Below are 25,264 nucleotides of genomic sequence, written 5' to 3' on the forward strand. Positions count from 1 at the left end.
CCAGGAACCAGCCTCTTGAAGCCTGCCTTGTAACACAAATATGAAGAGGCACAAGAACAGTGTGTACTTATCCCAAACTCCCTGAACACATGGGTGGAACGCCACTTACATAACCTGGCAGGTTGCACGTGTGCCATCTGATACAAAACCTGGCTTTCTTAAACCAGTAGAAACCTCTAAGGTCTTTGTTAAAAAGGAATTTTTTTTTCCCATTTTATATTGGAGACAACGCTCCCAGCATGAGCCGTGCCCATCAGTTATCAGTGATTTGGCAGATTGTGCCCGTGTTGACATTTGTTCTCGGCTTAATTGTGTGCGAGTGTGTGTTTGAAACAATGATGCAGCTGTCCCCAGTCCTGGCAATTAGGATTTAAAAATGGTGCTCACTGACTCTGGCATCGTGATCAATTATCCATGTGTTTACCTTTCTGTTTGCAAGGCTTTTTGAGTGTTTGCTTCAATTCTGCCATTAGAATATACATTTGGCTTAAAATGGAAACCACATCCATATTAATAGACACAACAAGGACCGCAGACCTCCATGTTGCAAGGTCTTCTGGGTCTGATTCCCACACAGATATGTGTGTTTGTGCGCATGTGAAAGATGCTTCCTTGTCTGGCTGTGAAGACAGTCAGATTGAAAACAGCAACAGGATTAGAAGAGCAGAGGCTGCAGAGGGCCACTGGCTAATGCTAATCATCTCCAGAGTAGCAAGTAAGGCAACCCCCCCACCCCCCAGAATACTGCCACCAAGTTCTAAGTGTGGCTAACGTCAGCCTCAGTCTTCTTCACCACTAACTCATGCAGATGACCTGGCTGTTGGGGAGAGTCAGTACCAGGGCTTAAAGCTGTTACTTCTCCTCAACTATTTCGGCTCTTGGGTTGGTGGGCTTTTTGCCATTAGCTTAGCCAGTTAATGTTAGTGTCAGCGAGGGTGGGAACCAGTTCCTTATTAGGTCATGGCAAGTCTGAATAAAATACCCATGAAAAAAATAATTGACCCCTTTGGGAAACTGTTTGGCAGTAGTCACTAACAATGAACACGTACCCTCTATGACCCAGCAATTTCACTTCTAAATACAGCGGTGCCTCGGTTTTCAAACATAACCCATTCTGGAAGACCGTTCGAGTTCTGAAACATTGGAAAACCGAGGCACGGTTTCCCCATAGAAAGAAATGCAAAATGGATTAATCCGTTCCAGACCTTTAAAATCAACCCCTAAAACGGCAAATTTAGCATGAATTGTACTATCTAATGATACCATAGATCCATACAATTTACGGCGTTCTTAAACCGGAATGTTCGTCAACGGAGACGTTTGAAAACCGAGGTACCACTGTACTGATCCCCAGCAGATATACACGCATGTATTCACCAAAATACTAGAAGGTTTATGGCAGCAACTACCCAGGGTCGATCAACAGTAGAATGGATCCATCCGTTACGTGCAGTCCAACAGCGGCATACGATATAGCAGTAAGATCAAGGAAACTCTAACACACATTCACTTTCTATCACTATGAAACAAAGGTCCACAATTTTTAGGGCTTAAAACAACACACACTTACCAGCTTGCAGTTGTGTAGGTCTTAAATCTGGGTTCCGTGCTGAGGGCCTCACAGGCTGAAGTTAAGGTGCAAGTGGCTGGAGCTCAGGATCTTCTTCCAAGTTCATCAGGTTGTTGGCAGAATTCAGAGTCTTTTCTGTGATTGGAGGACTGGCTGTCATTTCCTTGCTGGCTGTCAGCCAGGGGCCAATCTCAGCGCCCACAGGCCATCCGCATCTCTTGCCATATGGACCCCTCTGTCTTCCAAGGCAGCAGTGAAGAACTTCCCTCGTGTCAGTCCCTCTCATACTTCAAATCTCTTTTGCTAGAAAGAGCCCAGTCCCTATTAAAGGCTCATGTGATCAGGTCCATTGAGAACAATTTCCCTATCTCAAAGCCAACTGACTTGGGCTTTAATGATTACATCTGCAAAATCCCTTTACAGCAGCACCTCAATTAATGTTCAGTTGAATAACTGGAAGAAGGTGTGTGTATAAGAGAGGATAATGGAATTAATGGGGGCCATCTTAGAACTCTGTCTACCATGCAGAGCAACATGGATGAGTCTCAACATCGATGGGGAGCAAAAGAATTCAGACACGGAAGAATATATAACGTACGATTCCGCTTGTATAAAGTACAAGAACAGGAAGCACTCTCTTTGGTGTTAGAAGTCAGAGTGCAACCACTCTTGAGTACAGAGGAGCTGGAAAGGGACAGGAGGCGGTCCTGGGGGCTGACAGTGTTTTTGTTTCTTGATCTGTGTGCTGGTTACATGGGTGTGTCCAGCTCGTGAAAACTCAGCAAGCTGTACATTTTTAGAATATTCTGCATTTATGACTTTAAAATAGGGTTGTTTGTTTTTTTCAAGGAAGTATGCATCCAAAGACAGCTAGCAGAGTGGGTACCTGATGGGGGTGGAGAATAAGCAGGAAAAGAAAAGAAGCAAGAGCACCTTGCCTGGAGTGATGATGATGGTACCTCATGAACTCTGCAGGTGAGGGCCAACTAGGTGAACAGTTGGAACTCTGTCCACTTGGACCTGTGGGCAGGACCTGCCACATAATTTGTGTGGCCCAGTGCAATGTGAAGTGCAGGGCCTCCTTGTTCAAAAATTATGAAGTGGAAGACAGCAAGCGTGGAACATGAAGCCACGGGTGTGGAGTAGGCACTGGTCATGCTCCCATGAAGGCCCCTCTATCTGAATGTTTGGGAGAAAGAGCCACAAGACTCCAAAGACTTCTGCGTAGGTGAGTTACTTTGGGCACGTAAAGCTTGGATCCTTTCCACGGTCAAATGGGTTAGCCCGAGGCTGGGGGATGCTAATTCATTAATATATATGCAAGAGCAAGTGCTTTTTGATGTATAAGGCACCAACCAGTATCAGGTTTATTATAATAATGGGCTGTTTAGATGTTTGTTTTTTCTTTAATTGGTTAACAATACTACCTGCGACCCTCACGGGTAATACTTATTTGGTACATAAACTCTGTATCTATAGCACGGGGTCCATTTCCACCTTGTGAATTCACAAGAATGCCAAGTTATCGGTGGCCCCGAATCATGAGATTCAAGCATGCATTTCTTTTTAATCTTTCTAGTTCAAAGAGGAAACTATTAAATGCCAAGGGCAGCGTTTTGGAGTCTGGGCACTTTCCCATCAGAGTTCCTTTTTTTTTTTATTTTTAACCACTATTCGCCTTTCCTTCAAGTTCCCAGTCGAATCTCTGCCCTGACTCCGGAACCTCCCCCGGTGGCCGGAGGGTCCTGGGAAAGGGCGCCCTAGAATCATCCAGCGAAGGCTCAGTAGTGAACGCCACGGGCACGTGACTCCCCAGCGCCCGAGGCTGTGGTGTCAGGATGACAGGGCTGTCGCTTGGTGTGCGGGCTGGGGCGAGGGGGGGGGGGAAGAGTAGTGCCTGGAGGGGTTAGGATTTCTGAAGAGGCACGATTTTGGCATTGCATTTCTGTGTTTATTTTCCTTGGTGTGCACTCTTGAAACACAAACCTTTCTACACTTAGTGACTTACTAAAGCTTTCGGGGACTGTGGTACCCGAAGGCGGCCAGCTGCCTGACCTAAGATTTACGAGTGGTTCCAAGGATGAGACAAGGTCCCAGTGTCTGGGTGACAACAAGGTCTTTGACGAACAGCCGGGAGCCGCAGTTGGGGAGGGAGAGGAGGCCTGTGGCAGGGACCGAGAGCCCCTGAATTTCCTCCCCACAGGAGTTGGGCGCCTGGCGCCATCAGCATGCGGAGCCGCGCTCGCGCTGTCCTTGAAGGGCTGCCCGGCTGACCTTGCCCCGCATTCTCCGGAGAAACCTCCCGGAGAGCGTGAGGACGCGGCCACCGCGGTGACTCAGTGCCCCGCGCGCCGCATGCGAATGCTCCCCCTCCAGCAAGCGCAGCTCCGCAGCAGCGGCTTCCCCTTCCTGCCCCCTTGATAAACCCCACTATTTAGACCTGGCGTCTTCCATTCCACCCTCCCCCCCTCCACCGCCCGCCTGGCTTTAGCCAGACTGTCCGGGTATTTTGCCCCCCACCTCCCATCTGCAGAACTGAAGGCCGACCTCCGCGCTCGGTCGCTGCGGGCGCGGGGGTCGGACGCGGCCCGCCGGGCAGGGCACCGCGCTGGGCGACCGCGCACCGCGCACCGAGCGCGACCGGAGGGGGCGGTGCGCGGCGCTCGCGGGCGCACGGCGCCGGGGCCCCGCTTCCGATTGGCCGCCAGCGCCGCGGGAGGGGCTGCCCCGGGTTTGGGGCACTTGGCGTCGCCCCTCCGCAGGGAGATCGGCGGATGCCGGGCACTGGAGCCCGGAGGTAAAGACGTCGGGAGGGAAGGCCCCGGACTGCGGCTGGGCTCCCTGCGGCCGGCCCTGCCCTGCCCTGCCCGGCGCCGGCGACGCTCCGATGCCCCCCGCTCCGGCCGCGCCATCCAGAAACTTTGCCCCGAGAAGTCCCCACTCGCCCAACCACTCCGAGAGGCGCCTGCTCGACCGTGCGGCCCCCGGGGTGCCGGAGCCCGGCGCGTGATTGCGGGGACTCCCGGCGCCAAGCGTCCGCCGTGCCCCGCCGCGCGCGAGCGGCCGCCAGGATGCGCTACGCGGACCCCTCGGCGAACCGGGATTTGTTGGGGAACCGAACTTTGCTCTTCATCTTCATCTGCGCCTTCGCCTTGGTGACCTTGCTGCAACAGATCCTTTATGGCCGAAACTACATCAAAAGGTGAGAAAGTCCGAGTGCGGGTGGGGGTGCGCGGAACGCGTGGGCAAGCCCTAGGTGGCGCCCGCAGCACCCCACTCCCCGGGCGCCCCCAGGGTGAGAGACCGTGGGTTTGCACTTAGCCCCGAGCACAGCCGCGTTGGGTGTGGGTCACGGGGGCGCTCCAAAGTGCCTCTCTCCTCCCAGCCAGAAATGAGAGCCTGCCCAGCGCTGGCCAGAGGGGCTGACAACTTTGTTCTGTTGTGAGAAATGGGGACAAGCTAGAATTCCTAGTGGCTAAGCTGATGATAAATCCATTTGAATGCCAGGAGCGGCGACAGGGGTCAGAGCGGTGTCCCCCAAATCTAGAGTGCCCTGGCCGTTTGGTTCCATGGCACCCTAGATTTGGTTGGATTACCTCTCGAGTCCTGAACTTTCGTGGGGGCCCTTGGGAGGAAAAGCATATTTTTCACCCCGGAGCGTCAGTTAGGTGGGTGTGATGGTGCGATGGGGACGATGCGACAGGGATAATGAGCTTATAAAGCAGTGAACTCTGGATCTGTGAAACTCACAACCTGAAACAGGCCGTTGTTTCTCATTCTTACTCAGAAGGTCAGAGCGCCAGCAGAAGTTAACCTTCCCCTTGTTGGACTCTGCTCCCACCCCACCCCATCCACCCGCCAACTCCATTAAGAGAAAGAGCAGAAGGAGGTGTCCCTCGGAAACTGGGGCCCAGCCTCAGTCCCTGTGTGTGCGGAAGATACACCGAATGCCAACCGTTTCCTTCTGCCCTCTCTGCAGGCTGAGGGGGAACGCTTCGGGTTACTCTGCTTGGTTTCAGGGCCTGGGGAGAGAGAGCACTGCCATAGGATAGATAACGCCCATATCAGAGGCTCTTCTGGAAAGAGCCCACCTCGCCTTTCTGCTGTAGGTTTTTTTCTTGGCTGCCAGTGTCTTTTTACTTTCACTGTCCCCCTTGCTCCCCCCACCCCATAGAAAACAAAATGCCTCTCTAGCTATATAAACATCCTGTCTCTTCTCTAAACTTCTAAATAATAAACACAGTTGTTCCCTTTTCATCCTTTGGGTTCCACATCAGTCATTTGTGCCCCCCAGTCTGGGCTGCACATGACGTGGGAGAATGAGGATTGCTGCTGGTTTGGCACTCACAGTAGGAAAGCCAGTTAGGCCATTTCCCACTCCATTTCCCAGAGCTGGAGAATATGAGGCCCCTTGTCCAGGACATTTGCTTCCAGCCAGCCACTGCTCCTGGCCATCCCTGGTTGAAGGCAGATGATGAGCTCTGCATGGTGATGGTGGCTTGAAAGGACATTTTCAGGGAATTTCCTGGCTTGCAGGAGCTCATTGGGCCTGCGTCCTCTTTTGGTTACTGCCACCCTCCCACCTCACCCCAGATGTCCCTAGACCAATACAGCTGCGCCCCAAATGGTGTCCTGGGGCTTGAAGTCTGTTTGGGGAAACAAAATGGCCACAGATGAGATAGTTACAAAGTAAGTGTTAAAATGTCTGTCGGGGGAGGCACTCCTGGGCTGATGTAGTTAGGGAAGACTTCCTGGAGGAGGTGGACCTGAGTGGGCCTTTAAAGGAAGGATAAGGTTTGGATAGGTGGAGAGGAAGAACTAAAGAAGGCAGCAGTGAACATGCAGAGATGTGGTACCACCTCCTCTCACTTGGAACCACATGTGACCCTACCCACACTACCACTTGGCCTGACCTTTGGTTAGTTCTGCATGGAGGCTATCCTGACCCTGAACCAGGTTCTTTTTCTAGCTTCTTAATTTGGATGCTTATCTCTTTAATTTCTAGTCTTTATTATTTTCTCATGTAAACTTTTAAGACTATACAATTTCCTCTATATACTTCTCTGTTTATATCCCTTAAGTTTCAGGGTGATGATGATAGCGACTCAAATTGCACTGCATTTACTGTACCATACTGAACCCTAACAAGTTACTGTTCCTGTTCTCACTGTATAGATGAGGAAACTGAGGCACATGCAGTTAAGTAATTTGTTCAGGGTCATACAGTTAGTAACTACCGGAAGTATTTACATTATTGTGAATTCCAAGTATTTTCTAATTTCTATCATGATTTATTGTTTTTTTCACTCATAAATTTAGAAATGCTTTAAACTTTCCAAATACTTTCTTCTTTTATTTTATGGTTTTTGAATTTTTTATTCAAATGCGTGGTGATTGGAGAACATAATATTTATGATGCTGACTCCTTGCAATTTGTTGAGATTTGCTTTGTGGTCTAGGAGGAGGTTGGTTTTTTCTAAGTATTATGGGTGTACTTGAAAAAAAATGTGATTCTCGCATTATTAGGTGCACTAGTTTTACCCATCTGTTCAATCAAGTGGTTTTGTGTGTTTCCATCTTCTGTGTCCCTCTTGATTTCTTTCCGTTCTGCTTGATCATTCAATTTCTAAAAGACGTGTGATGAAATCTTCCTCCATGCTAACAGACTTATCAATTTCTCCTTATCAACTTTTGCCTTATGCATATTGAATGATGTTATCAGATGCATGCTAGTTTACATATATCATCTTCCCAGGGAACGGAATCTTTTATTACAATGTAGTGACTTTGTTTATTTCTGGTGCACTTGGAGCCTTCAAGTCCATTTGGTCTAATGTAATACAGTCAGGCAGCTTCCATTTGGTTAGTAGTTGCTTGTTGTAATAATATCACCATTACAAGGGGGGCATGGATTATGGGGATTGGCAGATGCCCCTGGGGCAGCTGCTAGCTTTACAGTTCATCCACTCCTTCTCCCCTTGCCAGATTATTCATCATTTAAGAAGACATTTGATACATATTTTAATGGTTATTTTAGTATTTTTTTAGTGGGAGATGTTGCCAAGTGGGTTTCCTAGAAAGCAGACTCTAAGCTAGCGATTAGACTGCAGCATCTTTATTAAGATGTGCTCTTGGGACCAACACCTGAAGAAGGGAGAAGTAAGACTGAGCAGCGGGAGGCCCAGAGCCCTGTGCAGTCCTAGAGAGGGCCTCCTATAGGGAGGCCTGGAGAGGGGTGAGGAGGCCAGGCCTTTATACCTCTGTGTCAAATTTTCAGTCATAAGATGTGGGCTCCTTCTGGAAGAGGGCATAATCTTGGCGAACGTGAATCTCCTCACATGAGGCAATTCCCAGAGGACACTGAGAGCTGGGGGCTGCCGGCTCTTGGCACCCCAACAGGTGAGGAAGAAATCCTTCATTCCTGAAGGGGCGCACGCCACAGAGGATTTGTCAGTCTGCCATTTTGCCAGGACTGGAAGTCCTTGAATGTCTCCCTCCACCACTCCCTCCTCAAACAGAAGTCTCACCCCCTCTGATCAGTCTGTACCTGAAGGCCCGCTCTTCAGGAGACCATGGCTCTTGTCAGCCAGGGGTCTTTTACACACGTCACGTCTGTCCTGATGCTGTGCCTTTCCCCACCTGTGTGCCCCCTGCCGTGCCTTCCCAGCTGTCTCCCTGCCAGTCCAAATCGGGCTTTTCCTTCCAGTCTCAGCCCAATGTTCTCCCCCTGCTCTGAATTCACAGCGCCTGTGCTGTCTGTACTCAGTACATTCTGCTCAGCTGTCCTGTTGCTTTGTGTGTCACCGCACAGCGGCCAGGAGCTGAGGCGGGGCCTATTTTGTCCTGCCTTCTGTAGAGAGGACTGTCCTATATGCTGTCTTCCCCGCAGCCTTCTTCTCTCCGGCACCTCGAGGGCGCAGATCTGGGCTGCCTGCAAGTGGCTGGTGCAGGCCTGAGACTTGAGGATGAGAAACTGGGTCAAGGAAAAGTACAGCCTGACTTTGTGCTGTATCCGAAGTGTATATTCGAAGTGCTCTCCTCGCTGAGCCAACTCTCCCCATCCCACCCCACCCCCTGACCCCCACCTAGGGACAAAGCCTTCTGTTTGAGTGACCTGAGAAACAGGCACAGCCCCAGGGGATGGGGATTGTGGAACCTAAGGATCTATGCAAGGGTAAGCCTGGAAGGAGAGGGTGCCTAGTGGGGACGAGGGATGGAGGTGCAGGGTGCCCCACAGAGGAGGAAGGAGCTGAGTTGACTGCCCCCTGGGATGTGTCCCATGCCGGCAGAACAACTCAGGTTTTGCTGGGCAGAGCAAGTTTTTACTGAGTACCTGCTGCAGGGCTGGCATTAGGGTGTGGCAAGCAAGCACCCTGGGGACAGAATTTCAGGAGGCCCCCTCTCAGGTGTCTGCCCTGCACTTGCACAAGCCTGAGAGTGGGGCCACCCTCCATGGTGTGCCCTGGGTGCCCTGTTTGCATCACTCTATTCCTGGCCCTGGCCTGCTAAGTGCCCTGCCTGCACTCGGTGGTGGATATTAGCTTCCTGTCCCTTCCCCAAATGTCTGTCAGGGACACAGTACTGCCCTCTCACTCTGCTCCCTTGCCCATCTCTCTTTCTCTAGTCCTTTCCTTTTTGACATTTGTACTTTTGGGAAATTTTTACCTCTCAGAGGATCCAGCCTCTCTTCTTTGAGCTATCCAGGCCCATTTACTTCTCATCTAATAACCTCACCCAATAATTCTTCAATTTAGCTCTTAACCCTGTGTATAGGGACCGCCCCCCACCATACACAGGTGAGATTCATCAGGCAATAGTATTAATGATTAACATTCATTAAGATTTCATGAACCACGTCCTATTTGGGAGACCACCGCAGGGATACTGTGGATACCTGATCATGGCATTGTACACCAGAAGCTAAACATTAATGAATGCCAACTATAATTTTATATATATAATGTGATGGTTCAGTGTGAGGTCGGAGGGATAGTGGATGGGGGGAGGGGGGTTCACAGTATGAGGGATATAAATGATGAACGTCTAAGTATTACCTTGTTTTGTACACCTGAAACTAATAAGTAAATAAATTAATTAAAAAAAAAAAGATTTCATGAACCAGGTTCTGATCTAAGTAGATAATCCTGAATGAGGATTATTTCATTTAATCCCCACGATAGTCCTGCTAAACAGATACAATCATTCTCATTTAATACCCAGAGAAGGTGAGTAACTTGTATAAGGTCACACAACTTGTAAGATCCTTGTAAGAGGGTCATCTCTGGATTCCCAGGACCTAGCACAGTGCCTGACATTAACTGCTGAATGAATGGATGCGTACAAAGGAAATCCCAACACGTTTTCCCTAACAATCAACGAGTATCCATTAAACACCCATTCAGCTTTGTGCTGGGGGTGAGGTGGTGTTACTAAAGAATTATTAGCTGCGATACATGTCTTTAAGGAACTTCCAGAACATGGAAAGAGACAAACATGAAAAATACATAAGACAGTGTAAAATAAATTTGTAATTGTGTGGCATAGACTATCAATCTTGTAGGGAGACAGCAATCGGGATGGTGAGTAGCCAGGTGAGACCTTACCGGACATGCAATTCAGGGCCTGAGCGCCAGCGGAGAGCTGGAAGGCTCGTGTGTGTTCCCCTTTGCAGGCTGATGTGTGCTTTCCTCCTTGAAATTGATATTGACCAAATATTTCACAAAGAGTAGCCAGACATTATTGGATGGCCTGGTGGGGGGGGGGTCTGTTCATGGAGGTCTGGCCCCCAGAGGAGGTCGGGCAGGCCTGGAGGTCTGGAGGCAGGACTGTTAGGAGATTGGTCTGGGGTGGGGGTGGAGTCCGGGCTCCTCTGTGATGCAGTGACTGGGGGCAGTGAGGTGGTCCCCTAGCTGTGACTGGAGCTTGTCTGATTGCTCTCTCTGGACCCCTCCCAGGGATGTGTAACCTCCCTACCCCTGTCTTAACACTGCTAGCACTTGAACTCCCCTTGGGTTCTGCCCCAGCCGCTTCTTAGCTAGAGGCCTCTGCAGAACCATGGACAGCCTTAGAATTTAGGAGGCTCCATCTGCTCCCTGGCAGCCCAAGCCCCAGGCCTGGCGGTTCTCAGGGAGGCCAGCCCTCTGCTACCTGTAGACTCTCATCCCTGCCACTTGCTCCGCCAATCTCCTCCTTTTCCCTCTGGGGGTGCAGAGCATGGAGGGCCAGCTTGGGGGACACCCCTGACCCCCCATTCTTCTCTCTCAGGATGCTCCCACCTGCAGCATCTTTTCTGTTGCCCCAGATGAAGGCCCCACAGGCAATCCTTGGGGAATGAACCCACTTCCCTTTCCCCTTGAGGTTCTTTTGGGGGCTATGTTACCTTCTGGTGCTTCGCAGATAAATAACATGAGTCACTAGTGAGTCAGGAACAAGGACAGGCGAGCGAGAACATGGAACCTGATAATTATGCCCATTCATCCCTCTGAAAGGCTTCCCAGCTGGCAGGCATTTCCGCTCTGACCTAGCACCTTCTCTGGCAGGCCTCGCCTGACCATCCACCCAGCTCCTTATGTGGACCTGGGGAGTGCAGGGGACTGTGGGAGGTGGAAGAGGACAATCTGGGCAACCCAGGGAAGGCCCAGCCCTCACAGCCTTTTGTGGTGCCCCAGCTGAGTTCTTTGCTCCTTGCAAGATGACATTGGGCCCAGCTCCCTCCTGGATGGCTTTGAGGGACCACAGAAAGGTGGCTCTGCATCTGCTGCCTGCCCCTGGCTCCTTCAGTTCCAGCTGCATGGACCAGCTCGCCAGCCCCAGAACAAGCCATGGCACTCATGCCCCAGGCATGGCAGAAACTAGTTCTCTTCTGGAATGTTCTTCCCCAGGATCCATCTGTTTCCTTGTCACCCAGTTTCTGTCCTGCTCGATGTCACCTTCTCAGGGCGAAGACCACTCTATGTGGAATAGCACCCCGAAATCACCTCAAACCCTTTATCTCCCTCGACTCCCTTTATTTTTTTACCACAGCATTTCTCCCCATCTGACCCATTACATATTGTGTCAGCAATTAGTTTATGGTTGGAAGCCAAGCTACCTTCTTGGAATGGGGGTGGGAGAATACAAATGAAGAATGCAATAGATTATCCCCCCAGGAAAGTTAAGTACTGATGTTTTGTGAATGATTTTCTTCTTTCATTATTTTTTTCAAATAGAGCCGACTCAAGGTTATCCTTGTAATAATAGCACAGTCATTTGCATTCCTATTATGTGCTTTGTTGAGTGGGAAGGAAAGGGGTGGTTACAGGCAGGGCTCCTGAATGTGCTCACCTGGGCTTCCTCTGTGGGTGCCTTTTGCAATGGTGAGCAAGTCTATTTGTGCATGAGGCAGAAGGCTGAGGGTGGCTGACCCACCCGCAGCTGGAAGACCCCAAGGTGTGCAAATGACACCTGGGACAGGAGCCAGAACTTTGGTGGCAAGAGAACTGAACTAGGTAGGAGTCAGGACTCCTGGGTTCTAGGCCTTGAGTTGCCACCAGCTGGCTGGGAGGTCACTTCCCACTCTCTGCCTCAGTTTCCTCAGCTGTGATAGATGAGGTCCACTCTGTCTCCCTCGTAGGATGGTGGTCAGGAACCAGCAAGCTGATTTGAGTTAGGAGGTGCTAATGGCGGTCCCCAGGCTGCTTTCGGCCTGCAGCATGGAGTATTTGGTCTGCACAGTGTTTCAAGTTTGAATTAATGATCAGCATTTAAAATTGGGGAAATTAAAAGTCTAGATTTCCATCATCTCTTGGAAAAAATGAACAGAGCGGCATTTTGTTGTAGGGACCTATCTTCCCATATGGGAACAGTGGGCTGGAGCTCAGGGCACCTACCCTGGCAGGTGGGACATACATAGGAGGCAGTTCCTGCTGCCTCTTTTTCACTCATTCTCTGTCTGGTCCCAGATGCTTGACTTTGCTTCCTGGTGGAAATGAAGCACTTTGTGGGAACATGAAATATTAATGTACGGTTGGATTTTCATTGGGTGTGTTAGCCAGGGTGTGCTCCAGTCTAAATGGTCCAAGGAGAGTGAAGATGATGGGTCCTTAAGGGAAACTGAGGGCATTGTGGGACCATCCCTCACTTCCTGAGTTGTGTATGGCGAATAGGTTTGCTTCTTATAGACAGTCAGGATTCCATTCTCTCTGGTCTAAGGCACTTACCCACTTGCTTTTCATCTTCCCAGATGTTGTCGCTAGCCCCCTCCCATCCCTGTCTCCAAGCCCATGTCCTTATTTATTCCTTTGCTGTCATGTAGGCCAGGTTAGAGGAGGGAGCGGGGATAACCGTGTGTGCTGAGTCCATCATCTTAAACCAGGACAAGTGTTGGAAAACTAGATTTCATTAAAAGTTTTGCAGTGTGTCTGGCCTCTGAGAATGGCACAGTATTGGCAAGAGAGAGCTCTTCCGGTGTAAGTCTCCAGAGGTGGGACCTGAGGGACATGCCACATCAGAGCTAGGGGAGCTCTGTGACCTTAATCTGGCTCAGCCTCCATTTCCCTGTGTGTAAAATGTGTAACCTCAGCTCTGCTGGTAAAGGTGCAACGAGGGAATGGATGTAGACGAGCAGAGAGCACCGTGAGGGTTTATTCTCCTCCTCATGGTTGGATATCAGCCTCGTTCCCACGAAGTGCATGATCAATGGGATGTGTCACTCGACACAAGGACAGAATGTGGCTCTCTGGTAGACAGGCTTAACCCAGAACATCAGCATGAGTACCGACTGCCTCGTTCTCTTGCCAGAGGCCTCCAGTTTGGTTGGCAGAATGGCGACCAGCTGGCCAATTGGACGGGGCTCTTTAATGTCACGGACGATCCAGCAGTGCAGAGCGGCAGTGACTCCAGCTCCAGGTACAGACCCCGGTGAATGACCAGGGAGGGGGAAGTGTGTCCTGGGCTGATCCCATGGGCCCCTGCCCCATGGCGCATCCCCAGAGCCGCCCTCTGGGAAGAAGCTGGCTCATCACAGTGGCTCAAAGCTCACTGCGTTTTAGGATTCTAACTTGTCTTCTTTGACATAAGGGGTGAGGCCTGGGACCATCCACAGCAAAGTGGGGACTCACTGGCCCCTTTCTGTTGGGGAAGTGGCTGGGGGGGGGGTGACCTGGGGTACAAGCCTCCATTGGAGGTGGGGGTGTCAGCTCTCTCCCAGCTGCAAGGGTTTTGGACATAAGCCTGCAAGGGCATGCAGGTGGCATGAGGGGTGGGGTGTCAGCCGTGGCCTCCCTGCTCCTCTGAAATCCCACTGGGTGAGCAGTCCTTACTCCGCCTGCCGGTGAGGCTGAGCTTGGCGGGGAAGCACCGTTTCCATCCAGAGGGCACTGAGATCCACATTCAGACCATCCCGCGGTTATTTCTTGTTGATCTGCTGTAACGTGGGAGCTGAAATCAGTGATTAAGTGTGCTCTGTATCTTTGGGAGTAGGAGTTCAGGAACTAGATGTTGAATGAATGAAAATGAGTGGGATGCACTTATCGCAGGGGGCGCATTGCGGGGAATTTTTTTGAACAGGGCTTTCTCTGCTGGAGCCCGGCATGGCTGGAATGTGCCAGCCAAGGGTTTCCAGGGGCTGATGAAGTTGTTTAGTTCCTTAACTTTGCATTTCTAAGTATGTGCGAACTCGTAGGTCTGTTTCCCTGGGAAAGAGGCCTGAGTTTTTGTTACTGTTCATTTTGATGCCAAAACATTACGTTGTTCGTGCAGAGGAGAAATAGTGTGTTTTTCAGGGACCCCCAATATGTGATTTTGTTCAATACTTTGGAAAAGAAAAGGTATAGCTCCAGCATCCAAAGTCAGCTGGGGAGGTGGCTACAGACAGGCCTGAGGGCGTGGGCCTGCAGACCAGGGAACGGGATGAGGTTCTTATTCTGGCCTTTTAGGAGCTCAGTTCTTTCCACAAATGTGTGCTGGGAGCCCGGATCTGCTGCTGGCCCCCGGTCTGTCCCCCAGGTACAGTGAGGAGTCCAGAGTTGTACCTGGTGCTGTGTGACCCATCTACCCCAATGGGGCGTGGTCCAGATAATTCAGCAAGTGTCTGCCTACCTGGGAAGGGCTCTGCGAAGGGATCAAGAGAATTTGACTAGAAAAATGCTAATCCACTCAATAAGATGGGCTTCTGGGAGGCCATTTCTGGACAGACGTCCCTGGGTAGTGGCTGAGATCACTGTAAGAGTTCTTCTAACTTTTCCTACTGCCATCAGCGCTGCTCTTCCCTTCCTCTTTCTACAATGTTGTTTCTAATTTCTCTGCCTCTCTCGCCCCACCTATTCTCTCCTCTCCCTTTCTTCCTGCCATCCTTTCTTGGTCCACTTTTTTTTCTCTATCCCTATTTCCTGCCTCTCTCCTCCACTTCCTTTCTTTCCTACTCCCTGTCTCATCTCCCTCCCCTTTATTTTCTCTTCTTTCAGTGACTGGGTCAGCTTCCTCTTCCCTGTCAGCTGGGCTCTGTCAGGGTCAGAGACACTGACACAGTGCCAGTTTGGTTTTGGAATTAAGACACTGTATTGATTTCCCTCTGGAGAGGTACCATTTCACCGAGAACGCCCTTAGAAATATGATGACCACACATCCCAAGTTTTTCGGAGACAATTTCAAATTCAGATCTCAATTTTGGGTTGACCCCAACAGTACCCATATATGTACATGAGAGACCACAATGTGTGGGAGATAATGGTTCATGGAATTAGACCTGACCCGTTTGTCCGGGAATTTTTAACCTTGGCATAGGAGTGGCTTCTGCCTTCCTCAGAATGGGCAGGACAGCTTCTGGCAGCAGATTTGCAGTGCTTGGAGAAGGACGGAAGTAGGCTGCCATAGAAAGTGCTCTGCAGAGTGAAATACATCATCCCAACGCACACTTTCCGTGCCCGGATTGTGTGATGAGCGGGTGGTATTCGCCTACTGAATAATTCAACACCTGCCATATTTTGCTCTCTATAGTGGTGTGGTGTGTGAGATGTGGTGCGACCTGTTATCATTCATTATTAACGGAGATGGAAGGGAAGTCAGAGGGTACCATGTATTTAACCAGAGGACAAAGAGGGGCAAAAAAAGCAAATGACTCATAAATCGTATACTCACCCAGGAGCCACAAGGAGAAGAAGCAGTCCAAATGATGCGTCCGGAAAATGCCAAACCGATAACAAAGAAAATCTAGGCCAGACAGTGCTTGGGGAGGCCGTGGTCAGGACTTTTCACTGGACATGAGCTGGGGGAAGTCCAGGCTGAATTGGAAAATGTGTGAGTTATAAAACACACTGGTGTATAGCTTTATTCATTTCAGGTCTAGGTCTAAAACTGTGGTCCAATAAGCATCCTAAAGGGAACTGCATGAACGAGCAGATAGGAATAATTTTTAATCAGCAAGTATGTCGATTTAAGTGGGTGCTTGAAGAAACAGGAAGGACTTTGAAGGCAGTTCTCACCATGTTCAATGATGTGTTTCTGTTTCCATTTCCCCACTAGACAGCAATTGTATGTCTCCATCTTTGAATTCTCAGCAGCTAGTATGGCACCTGCCATGCAGTAGGTGCTCAATAAATGTTACTGGAATAAAAGAAGGAATTAAGCAGCAACATAGTAAAGGCTATTGGTAAGAAAGCAAGCTTCAATGTCAGTGGCCCTGAATTCTCCCTCCCTTAGAGATTTGTTTCTTTGGATTAAACCTTTTCCTCTCCTGGCACTGTCTTTATTTTTATTTATTTATTTTTAAAAATGGTTTCACATAATTTTTTTAAAAGATTTTATTGGGGAACAGTGTGTACTTCCAGGACTTTTTTTCCAAGTCAAATTGTTGTCCTTTCAGTCTTAGTTGTGGAGGGCGCAGCTCAGCTCCAGGTCCAGTTGCCGTTTTTTCTAGTTGCAGGGGGCACAGCCCACCATCCCTTGTGGGACTCGAGGGATTGAACGGGCAACCTAGTGGTTGAGAGCCCACTGGCCCATGTGGGAATCGAACCAGCAGCCTTCAGAGTTAGGAGCATGGAGCTCTAACCGCCTGAGCCACCGGGTTGGCCCCAGCCTGACACTGTCTTTAAAAGTTAATCCCCAGAAAGGGGAACACTTTGAAATCATAAACCCACTCACAGTTTGGAATGATCAGAGCATTTTCTCTTGAGAAGAGCAGGTAGTAGGGTGGTCTGAGAGTTCTGGGTGGCAGTGTGGGAAAAGGGAGACTGAAAGTGGGGAGGGTCTGTAGAGGAAGGAGAGAGAAAACAATGAAGGCAGATTATATACTTCTGCAATAAGTGACTGAGAAACCCTCCCGAACAGTCCCCACACAGCTTCACAATTCTGAGAAGGGGGATGGGAGGGGGAGAAGAGGAGAGGAAGGGCACTCTCTGCCCCAGACGGCTCAGTGCGTTGCCCCCTCTAGCCTGGCCAACTGCCTGCCTGCCTAATGACCCCTCAGAGGACGGAGGAGGTGGCAGTGCCCTTGGTGGTCCTGGTCCCGCAGGGTGGGCAGCATTGCACCTGCTACCTCAGGACATCTCAGGGAAAGGATGGGGGTTGAGGGCAGCTGAGGCAGAAGCCCCCCCAGGCGCTGACTGTCAGCCTGTCCTGGAGCCGCAGCACAAAGGTCTTCGCTCAGCTTCAGCCAGATGCGCCCTGCGCCCCCTCTAAATAAGTCCTTGTCCTGCCAATATCCACCTCCTATGCCACCTCCTCCCTGAAGCCTTTCCGGAGCGCCTTTAGGTCTACTTTCTGTAAGATGTGCCTGCCCAGAGAGCTATGTCTATCATTACACATAGAAGTCTCCGGCCAGTGCACATACAGCCGTCCGTGTTTGCTCAGATCCCCCAAATCCTGAGGAGCCTCCTGCCCTGGGCAACTGGGCTGGACCCCTGTGCATGCAGGGCCATCTGGGCCCTCTAACTTCAGGTACATCCCACAGGGACCCTGGCCTCATTGGCCCCTTCTCCCAGCCTCTGTGTAGTGTAGCCTTGGCCTTCCTGGTCTGGTCTGGGATGGTAAAAGGCGGTGTGCAAAGATAACTTAGGGGACACTGCTCTCTGAGGTCTAGAGCAGAGCTGGCCAAGCTGCCACCCACCCAAGCTGCCTGTTCCTGGGACGGCATTCTCCCTGTGTAACTGGGCTTCTGGTTGGGGTGCAGAGGCTCCTAGTGGGACGATAGCATGAGCCACAGGAGAAAAAAGCAAGCCCTGAGCTGAGTGTCGAGGTCCTAGCCCAGAGCCCATGTCTCTGGGTTGAGATCTGTGTGTACATCTAGTGTGCCCTGCACAACATGGGGTTTGGAATTGTCATTTCAGAGCTGGAAGGAACTTGATGGAATTTAATTCAGTGCTTTATTATGTTGTATTGAATTGTTCTCTAATTGTTTCAAGACAATGCATCATTCGGTAATAAATTGTGTGGTCCAGATGGCGAATGCCCCAAGAGCTCAGTGTAGAAGTGAGAAGTGATTCCACGGAGGGGTGAGACGTGGCTTCGACCTCGACAGGCGACGCCCGTGGCAAAGCGCTATTGGGGGCTGTTTGTTTGCCAGGCGTCTTACTGCATTTAATCCACAGCCTCCGACCTTCGGGCTGGTTACTGCCATTGCCCCCATTTATAGATGATGAAACTGAGTCACCACCTGCAGGGGGGTGGTGGTGGAAGTGGGACATCTACCATCCAAGGTGACTGGGGTCCCAGCACTGATGGGCCGTGGACAGGTCACCAGGGTCGGGCTGGGCCTCCTCGCCGTTTCTTCCCAAGTCCTCTCACGCCATCTAGTCCTGCCCTCACCTCCTGGCTGTCAGACCGTAGTAAAACGGCCAGGTTGATTACGGAGGTAACTGTGCATATTCCCTCCCTATAATGACTGTTGTCATTAGTGCTTCTCTCCTCTTTCCCACTTTTTACCTTCTGTGTGTCACCCTCACGCCCCAGTCTCTGTGCTTAGTGCTTGCCTGACGATCATCCCTGACAAATGCTTCCTTCCACCTGCTCCTAGCCATTCTGCATTTCACAAAGGAGCCCTTGGTGGCAAGGTTACCCCCACGGAAAGAATTTTCCATGGTGGACTTCCAGGGGTGCTGACAACTGTTGGGGGCCGAGCAGCAGTGGGTCTGCACATTGTGGGTGTAGGCTGGCTTAGTATAAGGCTTTCTGGTCAATTTTCACTTCTATGGAAAAGGACAAAAATAAATATGTAAATAAAGGGACCGACCTCTTGGGCTCCATCCAGCTGGGAAGAACTGGAAGGATCAGGTTTGGCAGTGTTCAGGGCTGGGTACTGGGAAAACAAAACACAGATGACACAGCTTCCCCCTGTCCTCCCACACGCCTGACTGGGCCTCTCGGGGTTGACAGACAGAGGAGGCTGTCTCTGGAGGCGGGGCTGTTGGTGCCTTGACTTCCTCAGGTGGTGTCATTCCATGGGCTCCCTTGGCCCCTAAGCTTTGTGGCCGTTAGTTGAGTCAGAATGGAATCTCTTGGGCAAATAACCATTTACGTGAACCTTCTGTGCCTCACTTTCTTCATCTGTAAAACTCCACTTGCTCATTCTCTTGGGGTGGGGGTGGGGTCCCCTGAGGGGACCTCCCAGGTAGAGCCTGGCCCCAGCTTTGCCCCTGACTCACAGGGGCAGGAGACGCTCCCTCTCGGGGCTGCCTTTCCAGGTCAGAGGATCATGGGTGCCTGCCTGGGTCTCACCCGTTCCTCACCCCGTGTCAGCTCCCCAAATTGGCTGTTACTCCCTTCCGGTCATCAGGCATCCTCCCTCCTCTCCATCTTCACGGCTGCTGCGCTTCCTGCCTCTTAGACCATCTTCAAGAATGTTATACCAGTCGCTTAACAAAGGCAGGAGGCCACAGAAAGGAATGCGAATGGAAAGAAATGGAGAGTGGAAAGAAAAAGGGGGTAGATTGGGCCGGGAGGACCAGGTACCCACCTGATAATCAGTTTCGCGGTGCTCAGAAGGTAAGGCACCCAAGGCTGTCCAATTTGCCATCCCGCGTAGCTAGCCACGCACAGCTCTCATCCCGTTCATCAATGGCCATGCGGGAGGGCAGGGAAGGCTGCCAAAGGCAGCTGAGTGCTGGGCTGTAGGACCTGGGAAGACACTGCGAGGAAGAGTATTCCAGACAGAGAGACTAATTCAGGTGAGAAAGAAAACCCTTTTAGGTCCCTCGCACTGGATGGGGAGGAGACCTGCTAAGGAAGTCGAGGTGACAAGACTGGGTGGGAGATGAACGAGGAGGAGGCCACTAGGTCACAGCTCTTAGTGTGGGTGCCTGGAGGGACGGTCCCCCAGGAGCAGTGGGACAATATGTGTGTGGAAGGCTGATCAGAGCGAGTTGTAGGCATTTGGAGGCTCCTGGCTGGTGAGCTGAATCTTACAAGAGGAGCTTTTCAGGGCTCCCTGGTCTGGCCCAGAAAATAAGGTCGCCACATCTGTGCTCTTCCAGGGAATGTGCTAGACATGTGATCTAGGGTCCTGCCCAACTGCTGGTTGTGGGAAGGAGGAATATTGGTATCAGGCTTTGCCCTTGACCCCAACCCCCCTCCCCCCCATGCCAGAACAACACGCCAGGAGCAGATTAATCATAAGACTATCAAAGGTGGCACTTAGGACATCAGGCTGTTTAACTTTTAGTTCTGATATCTTAAATGAGCTCAGGGAATTCCGGTGGACAGATGAGGAAACCCTGGCCCAGAAAGGGCCGTGGTCCAGGCACGTCTCCTCCTGGCAGCTGCAACTTGCAGTTAACAGCCAAGCCCTTCTTATCTCTCTCTACCTATTTGGGAAGACAGACACTCCAGTCCTGTGAGTTGTCAGGCTGCAATTTTCAGACTCTGATTTCTGTGTGTTTGCTCTGGCGGGTAGTGTGCTGTCTGTCTCTAGTCGGCAGCTGTTCTGGCTCTAGAAATAGCACTGAGCTCACTGAGGGCTGTGGGCCTTGGGAGGGGGAGGGGGCTGCTCACTGAAAAAATCCCAGTGACCTGACCGTGGCTTGTCAGAGGCAGAATGTGGGTTCTGGGCTCTTGGAAGCCTGAGGTTCCCTTTCTAGCGTCACCGTTTACTAGCTGAATGACTGTGGGCAAGTTACTTTACCTCTTACAGTCTGAGGCTTGAATACAAAATGGGAAAATAATGCCTGCCTTATCGGGCTGTTGGGAGGATTAAATGAGAGAAAGTTATAGAGTCCAGTATCAGGCTGCCACATACAGTTGTACGGGTTGGGCACTGCACAAAAACACCCAGCCAAGGGGACAAGTGGGGCTGCAGTCCAGCTCACTCTCACTTGACAAGCCATGTGCCTGGCATATGGCTTTGTTCATCTGCAGACAAAGGTGCTTTTCCCTAATTTGCTCAGAGGTGCCATACCTACACTGGTTTCCTGCCCAGTGTGGAATAAATGAACTACTCTGTGGTTCTCTGAGACTGTACCAGACTTGACAGGAGCCCAGGGGGTTAGATTTCCGAGCTGGGGCTGGGGGAGGCCTAACCGGCATGAACAATACAACAACCTCCCTGGGCTCCTGTTCTTTTGAACAACATCCGTGTCTGGAGAGGAAGAGTGTGTTACATAGAATGTTGAATGCATGGGCCTCATCCTGTATCAGCCAGTAGTTACTGGGGCCCCCAAGGAAGACTCCATGGTCCTGAAGAAACTCTGGAGGGGTGATCAGGCGGACAGGGGAGCCCTCTGTGGGTGGGCTTGTGGGCAAAGGCCGGCAACAATGACAAAGCCAGACTGTCCACTGGCCCCTGGGTCTGCTGAAATGAGGCCTCTTCAGCCTGTAAAGCTGGAGCCCAAGTCTGGGTGGGGGGCAGGGAACCAGTGTTCAGGACCCCTGGGATTACCTTTGTTCTTTGCCATCTGCATTTGTGTCCTCAGTGGAGGCCATCACATTCTGATCAGGCTGTCAGGACTGCCCAGCGCTTCCCACCACAGTTCCTGGGGGCACAGGACAGGGGGCAGGACGGATGTGGCTGGCACCAGTATAGGACTTGGCTGCCGGAAGCCAAGTGACATCTGAGATGAGCTGGGCTCCTATCTAACTGGCTGGGACTATTTATACCAGTGAAGTGCCCGAATGTGATGCCAGAGTCCCCTCCCTTTTGAGCTGGATAGAGATCGTCTTTCCAGAATTGAAAGAAGAGACAGTAACTAACTCACCTTGAGAGGCTAATGGAGTTAAGAAGGTTGTAGAAACTGCTTCTCTCGACCTTCTAGTAGGTTAATGGGATGCTGGGGCAATTTCAAGGGAGATCTAGGATTTAAAATAAATGGTCTTTATTAGTGATTTACAATAATGAAAGAGTCATAACCCCATTACAGAAAGTTTGTAAAAATACAGAAAAGTATTTCAAAAATCACTCATAATCCCAATCCTTGGAGAAACCCACTATTAATATTTTGTTACAGTCCTTTTCATGTGCATTCACATATGTATAGATAATTCTTTTCGCAGATCATAGTTTTGTAACTTGCATTTTCCACTCAATATTATCATGTGGGCCTCTTCCTATGTTATTACACACACACAGAAATTTAAGCATCATTTTTGATGTCTGCTGAATGTTCTACTCCCATATCCAGACCAAACAGGGATTCCCATGGCTTCCTCCAGAATGCAGTCCTCTGGCATCCTGTCAGAAGCAGAATCGAGGGGTGACCCAGTGTGACAGTGCTTCTCGCCATTTTATTTCCTCAAATCAGTCATCTTTAGAGACTGTGAAGGAGCAGTATAGTCCCCCAAAAGTAAAGCCCCGGTAGGATGGAGAAGGAAGCTAGGGCTATTAGCTTCATTTTCCATATGGGAAAACTGAGGTTTTAGAACCAGGCATGGAACAGTTTTGATGACTTTGATTTAGGTACCACCTGGAGTGTTTTCAGGGCACCTGGGATAGCAGCCTTGAGTGTGAGAGGAGTTGGTGAGGGTGAGGTATGAGCGCTGTATTGGTTTGCATAGGAAAGGTGTGCTCGCAGGCCAGTGAGTGAGGTGTCCCTTAGTCTAGGAATCTCGAGGCCAGCCCTGGGAGGGGCCGTCTCTCCAGGGTCAGCAAGGCCCCAGGTGTCAAAGGTTCAGAAACGCAGGTAATCCATAGAGTCTGCCGCAGAGATGGGTGATGGAGGACATCCCCACGTCCACACAGAACTCAGTGTGGGCTTTATCCGAGCAGAGGTGGGGGAGAGATTTACTAATGGCAGCAGACGGAAGATCCAGCCTGTGGAGAAACCTCCTGAGTTATTCACGCCTGACTCAGCCCTGCCATCAACCGGCTGAGAGACCTTAAGCAAGGCTCTGACTCCCGGGGTGTCCTCCGTCTGCTCTTGCCTTTTAATGGTAGGAAAAAGGGCCAGAAAGGGAATGAATGTTTCTTGGGTGTTTCCTGTGTGCCAGGCACTGTGCTAGTGCTTTTCCTGAAATTCTCATCAATATCTTATCTTAACCCTGTTACACATATGCTGCATTTTTTACGTTGATTTTAAAATGAGGAAACTAAGGTTCAGAAAAGTGATGGGCCTAGGGTGGCCAGTGAGAGGCAGAGAAGGGATGTGAACCCTGTTTCTAAAGCGTCTCACCCTGACAGCCACAGAACACATGGCACAAGACCATTTGGGATCATTGTACTGCCTAGTTCTGTATATGAGTGCTGTTGGGGATTCAGGAGAAAGGGAAATGGAGTGGAGGCTGGTGGAGGTAAGGCAGGGATGGCCTTGTGAAGGCAATGCAGGGGCTGGCTGATTGAAGGAAGATGCTGCTCAGTTTCAACTTCCTCCTGTTTGTATATCATTAATTCATAGTATTGCTCTGGCTTGGTTAGTGAGTGGGAAACACCGAGGGAACCTTGGTACTGAATTTTAGTGCTGGGTAGTACTTTAAATATCACCGAGTTCAAACAGAGTATTTTAAGGAGGAGAAAGCAGAGGCCCAGAGACAGGAAGTGATTTACCTAAAGCTACACAGCTGGTTTAGAGGCATAGCCAAGATGTGTCCACAGGTCTCCCAACTCGCTGAGCTCTCTAGGGTCAGTCTCCTTATAACCATCTCCTGCATCATTTGAATCTGGAGCTTTGCTGGTAGCAGCCTGAGATCATGGCTTCAGATGACTTAGTGGATTTCAAAAGGCTTAGTGCCACTGGCTCTCATTGCAAATGATGATCTTTGTGATAAGATACCAGACCTCACTTACTGAGGTGTGACTGGAAAAGGACCTGAGTTAGAGCCAAGGTCATGGACTTTATTTGTGGCCCCAGGCTGACCCCTGGAGTTGCAGACAACAGAATCTGTTTTAACTAATTCAAACAGAAAGGGATTTATTAAGCGTACGGCTAGCTCAGAATCATTAGAAAGGCTGAAGAAAGACACCAGGCAGAGCTTCCAAAAATGTCTCCCTAACTGCATCGTGAAATGGGGCCACCATGAAAGCTGCTGCCTCTGATATAATCAGGAAGGTGTTGCCACCACTGCAGTTTCCAAGAGCCATGCCACCTCTGCCACATTCTGCACCCCCAAAACAATGCCCTGAGCCTTATCATTCTCCTATAACACCGCTCTGAATCAGTCTTCTGATTGGTTGAACCTAAACTGCATCCAAAACCCTAGCTGCAAGGGAGTCTGGAAAGTGTCATTTTGTAGCTGTCCTACCTCTATAGTGCAGGAGGTACGGAGATAACAAAGACAGAGTCCCTATGTTTGAGATTCTCTTAGTTTGGAAGGGGAAATGGATATACAAACAGACTTTTTTTTTTAAATTGGGGAACAGTGTGTTTTTCCAGGACCCATCAACTCCATGTCAAGTCATTGTTTTTCAATCTGATTGTGGAGGGCGCAGCTCACTGGTCCATGTGGGAGTTGAACCAGTGACCTTGGTGTTATGAGCACCACACACTAACCACTGAGCAAACCGGCCGCCCATGGGGGGGGCGGGGGGGGCTCAGCTCCAAGCTCAAGCCATTGTTTTCAATTTAGTTGTGGAGGGCGCAGTTCACTGGCCCATGGGGGAATCGAACTGGCAACCTTGTTGTTGAGAGCTCGTGCTCTAACCAACTGAGCCATCCAGCCGCCCCATAAAGACTATTTTAATATGATATAATTCGCTTTAATTTAAGAGACAGTGTACAGAGGGACCTTGGAGGTGGGGGTCAAAGAAAGCTTCCCAGAAGAAGGGGCATTCGAGCTGAGTACTGAACGGTCAATATGAGTTTGCCATTTGAAAATCACAGAGAAAAGAGTTTCAAAACGCAAGAGAAGCAGAGAAAAAAAGTATGATATTTTGGGGATCCCCAATGCCTCATGTTTATTAACTCTGCTTCAATTCTTTTACGACAGTAGAACAAGGAACCAACTTGTTTTGTAAATAGGAGCCAATTTGTTGTAATAAATGTTTCCATCTTTTAAAATATTATTTTAAATTACTTAAATATATAATTGTAATACTTAAAAAATTAACTATAAATTTTATTATTACAATTATGAAGAACAGAGATTTATAAATATAATATTTTTAAAGTATTAAATATGAAATTATTTTTGAAAGTTATTTAAAATACAAATATTTTTAAAAGAAGCAATAAAACACTTGGGATAAAACGACTTAGTATTTCTAAAGCAGCACATACCTAAGTTTGTAAGTTAGACATGTGAGAATACATGCGAAATAACTACTGCTGCATGTTGGGAGGGTGTCTGGGAAATGTTCGAGGG

General features: G+C 49.9%; 1 protein-coding gene across 3 annotated transcripts in view; it reads left to right on the forward strand.

Annotated features, from left to right (window-relative positions):
* Positions 1–4,155: 4,155 nt before the first annotated feature.
* ST8SIA5 (ST8 alpha-N-acetyl-neuraminide alpha-2,8-sialyltransferase 5) overlaps positions 4,156–25,264 on the forward strand; it is a 48,396-nt gene continuing 27,287 nt past the window's right edge. Inside the window, exons 1-2 of one of the 3 annotated variants that reach the window (XM_081078098.1) lie at positions 4,156–4,772; positions 13,349–13,456. In XM_081078098.1, the coding sequence (XP_080934224.1) occupies positions 4,642–4,772; positions 13,349–13,456 (239 nt within the window). In that variant the 5' untranslated portion in view covers positions 4,156–4,641. The remainder of the gene's footprint in view (positions 4,773–13,348; positions 13,457–25,264) is intronic. The other 2 variants (XM_081078099.1, XM_081078100.1) reach the window with 2 other exon arrangements.

Source organism: Rhinolophus hipposideros (assembly GCF_964194185.1).
Source record: "Rhinolophus hipposideros genome assembly, chromosome: 17".
Lineage (NCBI taxonomy): Eukaryota > Metazoa > Chordata > Mammalia > Chiroptera > Rhinolophidae > Rhinolophus > Rhinolophus hipposideros.